The sequence below is a fragment of the Lissotriton helveticus genome, chromosome 3_1 (genome assembly GCF_964261635.1).
Source record: "Lissotriton helveticus chromosome 3_1, aLisHel1.1, whole genome shotgun sequence".
Taxonomy (NCBI): Eukaryota; Metazoa; Chordata; class Amphibia; order Caudata; family Salamandridae; genus Lissotriton; species Lissotriton helveticus.
In genome coordinates, this window is record NC_136061.1 from 1,063,817,869 (window position 1) to 1,063,827,353 (window position 9,485).

Below are 9,485 nucleotides of genomic sequence, written 5' to 3' on the forward strand. Positions count from 1 at the left end.
ACAAGAATTACTAGTCCTTCCACTAAATCTCAATCTCCCCCTAACTGTTTCAATGTTTTTCTTGACATCTAATGGCAAATACACTACTTTACCTTTTAGACCTTTCTGCAGCTCTGGTGGGGGTAACTTGCCTGTCTTTGGACCCATACATACTATACCCTGAAATTAATCTATAGTTTGGATAAGAGTGGACTCATAAATATTTAAACCTTGAAGTACTTTCCAAATGGGATCCAGATATTACATGTTATGCACAGCTCCAGCAGGCCTTTTATTATATTTTAATTTGTCGTATGGACAAGTCAAATTCTTCTTCTTTCATTCAAGAAATCTTTATTTCGGTAATGTACCATAAAAGTAGACTACATGACATATAAAAAACAGTTCATATAGATGACAGTATAAAACAATTATAGCAAAATTAATTTCCAGAACATTTTTCAAGTAGGCACTTCTGAAAAAAAATCATACGTTTAAATTGTTCTTCTAAAATATAGTACAGGGAAAACCTTTGCCAGTTATCATTATTCTCTTTTTCTCTTTTTAAATATAATTATAGATCCCATTTCTAAGGGCATCCGTGACAATGAAAGGAGTGGCCGTGCCAAAGTCTTTGTGGTCGAAGATGGCATGGAAAGAGAGAAGATGCTAGAGGTTCTTGGAGACAAGCCAGCGCTGCCTGAAGGTGCGCCCGATGACGTCAAGGCTGACGCATCCAACAGGAAGCTGGCGAAACTCTACAAGGTTTCCAATGGCACTGGGGCTATTGTAGTGTCGCTGGTCGCAGACGAGAACCCGTTCACGCAGGCCGCCCTGATCTCCGATGACTGCTTCATCCTGGACCACGGCTCAGACGGGAAGATCTTTGTCTGGAAAGGCAAGAATGCCAACTTGGAAGAGAGGAAGGCCGCCTTGAAGACCGCAACAGAGTTCATTTCTAAGATGGGCTACCCGAAACATACCCAGGTCCAAGTTCTTCCAGAGATGGGAGAGACTCCGCTCTTCAAGCAGTTTTTCAAGAACTGGCGCGACAAGGACCAGACGGAAGGGCTGGGGCTGGCCTATGTCTCTCACCACGTCGCCAAGATCGAGAACGTACCCTTCGATGTCAGTACCCTCCATGAGTCGACCGCCATGGGTGCCCAGCATGGGATGGTGGACGATGGCACGGGCAAGAAGCAGATCTGGCGTATTGAAGGTTCTGAGAAGGTGCCGGTGGACCCATCCCTCTACGGCCAGTTCTATGGCGGAGACAGCTACATTATTCTGTATGATTACAGCCACGGCGGAAAGAGAGGACAGATTATCTACACATGGCAAGGGGCGAGCTCTACTAGGGACGAGATCACCGTGTCCGCGTTCCTGAGCGCGCAGCTGGACGAGGAGCTTGGAGGTGGCCCAGTGCAGGTGCGAGTGGTCCAGGGCAAAGAGCCAGCCCATCTCCTCAGCTTATTTGGTGGAAAGCCTTTGGTGGTATATGAGGGTGGAACTTCGCGGGATGGGGGTCAGTCCGCACCTGCAGAAACTCGCCTGTTCCAGGTCCGCGCCAGCTCTTCCGGCTTCACTCGAGCAGTTGAGGTGGATGCCACTGCCACTAATCTGAACGCCAATGATGCCTTTGTTCTGAAGACACCATCCAATGTCTACATTTGGGTGGGTCAAGGAGCCAGTGATCCTGAGAAACGTGGTGCCCAAGAGCTGACGAACATTCTTGGATTGCAGGCGTCCTCAATAGCTGAAGGTCGCGAGACAGATGATTTCTGGGAAGCTCTTGGTGGAAAAGCTGCTTATCGCACATCATCCCGACTGAAGAGCAGAATCAATACGCATCCTCTGCGACTCTTCGCCTGTTCCAACAAGACTGGGCGCTTCATTATTGAAGAAGTTCCCGGAGAAATCACACAGGATGACCTTGCTCCCGATGACGTCATGATTCTTGACACTTGGGATCAGGTGTTTGTCTGGGTTGGAAATGAAGCGCAAGAGTCAGAGAAGAAGGAAGCCATTGCATCAGCTTCCAAGTACATCGAAAGCGACCCTGCCAACCGAGACAAGCGGACGCCCATCTCCATCGTGAAACAGGGCTTCGAGCCTCCTACCTTCACGGGCTGGTTCCTTGGCTGGGAGGATGATTTCTGGTCAGTCGACCCACTGGAGAGGGCCATGGCGGATCTTCAGGTCTAGAGACGTTCACTGTGGGACCTTCAGCAGCTCCTGTGCCTTCACTCCCTGCCAGAACGGTTTTAACCCGCAAGAGACTTTTCCAATGGCTGCCTTCTTTTATAGCCAATTAGCTGTGCAATAATTAAGTTTGCCAAGAAAGTACTTTGTAGCCATTGTGCTTGAGCACTTAAAGTAATAAAGTATTCATGGAACCACTGAAAAAAAAAAAATATATATAAGTCAACACTGTGTTTTTGATACTTGTAGTGATTTTGTCAACAACATACATAAACATACTCTGGTTTTTCAGAACATACTGTCTTAAATTTTGTGATATCTTCTTCAAAATTATCAACTGTAATACCTGTGTTCTGTTCAGCAACTCATCCTGTTATCAACTCTTCAATTTCCCTACAGTCTTGTTCTGGACCAAAGAAATGAAACTGCACATCATCACACACTTTTTCTACCTCTGCCACAGTACCATGCAAAAGTTCCCTATTAATTTCTCCTAAACATAAAGCAGGAGTTTTCACATAGTGCTCTAACCTAACTAAAGTGCACATTGTTGAGTGGTGTACAACTAACATCCTGAAATGATGAAAGGTACTTTGGTACACTTTCTTTAATAAACAAGCCAATGAGTGTCCCTGCAAATTTGTATGCTTTCCCAGCTTGCAAGGATTCAAACCTGGTAAAGTACTACATTTGTGTTTTAAACTTCACCTTGGAAATATCCGTAGAATTTTTCTTAATATATCAATGGATTGCTGTCTAATACTACAACACTACTATAAATCCATGTGTATACAGGGGCCTGACTAGGCCTTCCTTGTACCTCTCATGCAATAACTTATTTTACATTTCTTGGTACCATCACCTCTTTTGCTATAGGACTGCCATTCTTCATTTAATAACATTGGCCTCTTTCATCAATAGCATGATCTAATCTGTTATCCTGGAGATAGCTTTCTTCATTAAAGAAAAGTTCTGTACTAGAATTAGGTATCCATTCTCTACTAAAAACTGTACAAAAGTGACTTCTATTTACTAATCATTTCTTCTGATTTTGTCTCCTCATGCACAACACTATTTTGTCAAGAGTCTTCATTTTATTTAGAATCAAAATGAAAAGCTTCAACTTCAAAGCAAAGGCTGTATTAACTACTCTCTTAACTCATTCTTTCTGATTCAGTGCATCTCTCCTTCTTTCTCAGTAGATTTACAACCACTCTACTAAAACAGCCTGTGTATGATTTCCTTAAACTGCTTCTGTCTCCTGGTTAGGATGTGTCCATCTTTTTTACAATATTTTCTGTTCTTGCAATGTACACTTTGCCCAGTCTTATTGTTTCCCATAGTCATGATTTCACTCTCTTTATTTGTAAACGTTGCAAATGTCCACACATATTTTTAAGAAATGACTTTGTCCTCTTACCAGTAGCTCTTTTTACTTTCACCACTTTTTCTGCATTTTACCCATTTTGTAACTCATTTCTGCATACATACTGTAGTTGCTTCTGTTGCTTTTTGGTCCAAGCTTTTGAAGGCATTCAAACTGTGCGCACTTATGTAGATATTGCTCTGTAAAATAAAAACAAGTATATTTTAATTTTTACCCTAGGCAATGTACCAACTACTTTACTACTGATGTACACATAATACAACAACAGTTTTCATGTTATGTTGCAGTTTTAACTCTACAGATTATCCTAGATATATTACTACATGCACTTACTTCAATATAACAAACCCCAAGCAAAACACTAATCTTTATTTATTATTTACCTTTTAACATTGTAGCACCATTTTGTACAACACAGCTGCACCATATCTCACTTCTAACTTATACATGTTGAAAAAACTGTTTATCCCTTCTATATAAAATTTTAAAAGGAACATAAGGCCTAGGGGATATATTTACAAACACCATGCACTTTCTGGTGCATCACTTTTTTGACACACCGGCAGAGTAATGTGCTGCTCCATATTTACAAGGCCACGTAAAGCCCCACTGCGTGGATTTTCCTGGCGTTATAAATACAGCACTCTTTATGCAGCAATTTGCCTGAAAGAAGCGTGCCATGGGGGACGCTGGGTGTGTTCCCATGCAACACCCATGGATTCTGCCACATTCCCAAATTTACAATTCATAAACCTGGGAATGCGTCAGAATCCTATGCCTCCCCGGGGGAGGTGCAGGGAGGTGCAAAGAGGAGAGATACTTTTATTTCACCTCCCTTTTCCCTCGAAAGTGGAAAATACCTCTTGTGATTGTTTTTGTACAGGAAGGTGTCCCCACTAAAGAGGGACCGTTGGTCCATGGGACAAGGGTGCCTCCGTTGGCGCATGGCAGCCAGTTGTGCACCAGCACAGGGGAGAGCATAGGGATCCATCATATTGTTGCAAATATGATGCATCCCTGTGGAAGTAATGTAGCTTGGCGCAGGCAAATGTCTTGTGGCTCAGCACTTCATTACTTTCTCATAAATTTAGCCCCAAGTGTACAAATACATACAGTGTCTCAACACTGTAAATCCGAAAACACAACATAAGAGCTGTTTGCATGCCTCTCTAACACTGTGTCACTGGTGTATTTAGTATCTCAGAACTGTTTTACTTAAATGTATCAGATTTAAATGTTGTGAAACAGTTTATATAACATACTGCACGTTAACTCTATCAAAGCATATAGCTCACCAATTCTTCCAACTACATGCAAATAGTGTGTCACAACTACATGCAAATAGTGTGTCACAGCTTGCATATATATTTCATCAGATGGTTCTAAAAGACTACATATTCCTCAGTAAAGCTTGCAAAAACATGTGTTTTTGGTTAAATACATGAATACCCCCTTGATAATTGAATTGGTGCATAGGTAGTGCCTAGGTGTTTCACTGAGGATACAGGTAGTGAATGGATGATTCCCGAAGTATATGAGAATCCATGGATCGCTCCATATCTGCATAGTTACTGCCTGCATATTAGCATGAGTATATCACTACTATCTGGATGTGTGAATGAGTGCATGAGTAGTACCTGAATGATTAGATAAGTACATGACTAATGGCTCAACGATTCAATACATGCACAGATAGCGGTTGGATGATTAAATGAGTGCAACTCTAGTGCCTGGATGATTGCAAGAGTGCATAGATTGTATAAAGGTGATTTATAGAGTGCAAGGATAGTGCAAACATGATTGTTTAAGTACATGCATAGCACCTAGCAGATTCGATGAGTGCATGAGTGGTGTATCAGTGATTGAATGACTACATGAAGCTGCACATGTGTTTCTGGTTCAGTGAACAGGCAATGCCTGGGTGCTTAGATAACTACATGGGTAGTGCCTGGATAATTCAATGAGTGCATCAGTAGTGCCTGACTGATTAGATGAGTGTCTGAGTGATTGCATGACTCCATTGTTTAAGCTTGAGAGATTGGATGAAAGTAAGTGTACTGCTGGGGTGCAAGAGTTTTGCTTCAGTAATTAAATGAGTGCATAGGTACTGAATGGATGATAGGTTTAGTACAATGGTACTCTCTTCATAATAGATGAGTGCATGAATAGTGCCTGAGTGTTTTCAAGAGTGCACGCATGTGCCTCAGTATTTCTCAGTAGTTCTCTTTATATGCTTTTATAGTGAGATATGTGTGGCTCTCTAGGAGCATACACTGCTTTGTTACTGAGCATGCACATGCATCAGTAAGTTTATAAAATAGAATAAAAACATTTTTAAATTTTTCTAAATCACGAAAACTTTAGTGAATGGCGTACCTACATCATTTCTAAAATACTTCTGCTGCTTCTAAAACATATATTCAACATTTCTCAAGCAAATGTTACACTCCAAAAAAAGCTAGCACAAGACCTCTCGAGGCATTCTGCACTATTAAACATCCTCAATTTTAAATAAACCATGTTTGATGAAAAAACACCACCCTCACCATGTTCATAAAGTTTTCATCAGCCTTCCTGAACATAGATCACCATGTAAACACATATGTGATTTCTAAATAGATACACACCTTCCCTTTGAGCCATCTTTCCAAAAACATATACCTCTCTGCCTCTTTAAGTAAACTCAAAAGTCACACCATATATAGCTTTATGCAACAACAAGAACCATATCTCACCATCTAAGCATATGCAAAGCGGTAATATAAGTTAAAAAGCACATTGACAAACACTTCCCAATACATACCTAACAAGTATTACTTCTTTCTAATTCATATACAGGCGGACAACCTATTCCCATATTTTATTTGTAACTACACTACTCCTGTTTAATAATGTTACTAAAAGTACTACAACTCCCAGAATGCAAATAACAGATCTATCTATTCTGCATACAATGTTTAGATATTTAAAACATGCTAAGTTCCTCATTGCAACTTTCCACAATACTGTATTATTATTTTTCAATAAAGTACACAATGTTTAAAGAGCCAATAATTCATTTTACCACTAACATCTTAAGCACATACCTGATACGGTCCATCTGATATATTTTTTTCATATCACTGTAATACTCTTTTTATCAAACTCCCATATGCATCTTCATTTCTAATGTAATTCTTTATAAAGGATTAAAAAGTAGAGTACATACCAGTGAATTCAGTTTGTAGATTATATTGTTGTTTTAGCTCTTTGAGGACAATTTTTACACTGTTAGGATTTGTACAAACTAAGCACAAGAATGGTACGTCACTCTCGTACAAAGCAACCATAAAATGGCAACCTCTTCAACGTTGCACTCTGTTGTGAACAATTGTATTGGACTTCTGCTCATTGAACATTTGAGATGATGTCAACCACTATACAAGTGTTATGAAGATTGGAACACTATTGGGGCCTGAGCTGAAGATGTTGGATTAAAAAGGACTATCAGTATCAATAAGACATTACTGTATACTTGAATCATTTCTTGAGTGCTCGGCTTTGTATATTGTGAACACTTTGAATGTTGAGGCGGGGTTTCTCTCACCCAGTTACAACAGATTTCTCTTCTGGCCAACAAAATCGCATAAAACAACAAATCTCTAGCAATTCCTACCACTCCTTCTGTTACTCATTTCTACTTCATCCCAAAACCTCTTGATTTCTTGGCATTGATAGAACATATGGGCAAATCGTCGCCTTTCCCAGGCCACACTTTTTATATGCCGTCACTCTTCCATTCCCCATATTTGACAGCTTCTAGGATATTATGTGTGGCCTGTGGAATGAAAAGAGGTGGTTTCTTTTTTAAAAAGCAGGCTTGACAATGGAATATTATAATGTGTGCTCCGATACTTGCCACGTATATTGTAAATCGCCCCTCGGCAAGCATCTTCCCCACAGATCCTCTGCCAGAGTGAAGTCTCCATCCAAGGTATCTTGTAGTTTCCAGTACCAGAAAGAGACTTCTTTCGTTCCTGGGAGTTTTTCAGCGAGCTGGTCTTCCAAGTCATTTCCAGTACCCATAGGCAGTTTCCGACTCAGTTGCCAACTTTTCAGTGGCATATACTCGAATCTTGACGTTTTCCCCCTGAGAGGTCATTTAACTTATTCCATGATATTAACTGTCCGCCTTGAGTAATCTCTACCCAAACAGTTACCCCAGCGTGTCATATTGGTAGCGCCAGTTTATCTTTGAGACAGTCCGGTGTCCCTGGAGATTCCCAGATTGGGACTAAGGAGGAGTAATAGTCTAACTTTAATCGTCGTTTTATAGTGTACCACATTTTAGCAAATGCTTGGAGCACTTTTAATGAGATTTTTTACAAAATATTTTGGGTCCCCAAATTTAAAGAGAAATCTGTCTAACCCATCTTTCTCTCTTTATCATTGTCACAAACATGGTTCCTACATCTGAACCATCTGGTGTGTTAAAGAGCATTCTGGAATTTGTCATCTGGAAGGCCCACGCATGATAATGTATGTCTGGTAGAGATAATCCCCCTTTCTCTCTTCTCCCTTTTTCCGGGAGATTTGAATCCCCTTGTAGGCCCGGATAAAACCGTTTATCGCCTGCTGGATTTTTTCTATTACCACTTTCTCAAAATGCAGGGGGATTGTATTAAATAGAAAAGTGATTTTTGGTAGTATCACCATTTTAATCAGGTTAACCCGCCCAAAGATCGTTGTCCCCCTAATAACAAAGCTTCTTACTAAGGCATCCAGCACACTACCTAATTTTATTCACTTTCATGCTGACAGCATCCGATGAAATATATCTTTACCAAAAAAAAAAAAAAACTCAATTTTAACTACTTTTTCTTTGGAAATCTACCTCATTCAATTCCAGCCTTCTCCTGACTACTATTGCTCCTTCACTTCAAAATGCTTAGAGTATGGATTGGGGACCAGAGCAATAGGTAGTGGGCCAAAGAGGCTGCAAAAAAGAGAGGTATTGACAGGGACTTGGGTTTGCCAAATATGCAGATTACTTGGCTTGGCCAGGGAGGGTTAAAGTTTCATCAGTTGCTGGCTTTCGTTAAATCCATTGTGGATTCCCAAGCTCCTCACCTCCTGAATGTGCACTGTGGTGGCAATGACTTGGGCACATTGATTGAGATACGGTTGGAAATCCTAATCAAAGAAACCTTTGAAGAACTGATGTCGCTTTTCCCTCACACTGACTTGGTGTACTCTAATATATGCCAAAGGAAGAAATGGAAGTGATCAAATCAATTCTGTCTAGAGGTTTACAAAGCTAGCAAACATGTTAATAAAACTGCTTCTGCATTCCTCAGAGAACACCGCATGGGCTGTATCTATAACAGCAATCTGCAGTTTGACATGCATGGAATTTACAGCAATGATGGCGTTCACTTTACAGATGAAGACAGCAGGGTGTTTCTAAGTAGCCTGAAACTCTGCATCCGGTCTTATTTACAGCAGTCATATACACACAACCAACAAAATGGCAGAGCCACTTTAGTACCCGAAGTATTGTGAATTTTTTTTCTGAAGGGTTTTCTTTGCTTTCATTTTGGACAATGTTTGCGAGGATGTCGCGAACCGCGGAGGACATGTCACAAAAACAGAAAACAAAAGAAGACATTTAATGACCACCAGCACATCGAAAAATAATATGTAAAAAAATGAATTCTGAACACTGCCCTACACACGTTACTACATACATAATTCTTTTAAAGAATGTTTAAACTCATATTTTTCTACTGAGTTACATTAAAAACCATCTTTCAGACCTATTTTCCATTTTCGCAGTTATTAAGGATGTCCCGATAATGTTGTTTACCACGACGATTGCGCCTTTTTCATACTACAGTATTTTACACACTTGGAGTTTCTTACAGTATTCTCTAAAGTC

General features: G+C 40.3%; 1 protein-coding gene across 1 annotated transcript; it reads left to right on the forward strand.

Moving 5' to 3' along the window:
* The first annotated feature begins 569 nt into the window (after nucleotides 1–569).
* LOC144823270 (gelsolin-like) lies at nucleotides 570–2,383 on the forward strand. Its single transcript, XM_078681626.1, has one exon. It carries the CDS (start codon nucleotides 631–633, stop codon nucleotides 2,182–2,184), a length of 1,554 nt encoding a protein of 517 aa, XP_078537752.1. The 5' UTR covers nucleotides 570–630; the 3' UTR covers nucleotides 2,185–2,383.
* The last annotated feature ends 7,102 nt before the right edge of the window (nucleotides 2,384–9,485 follow it).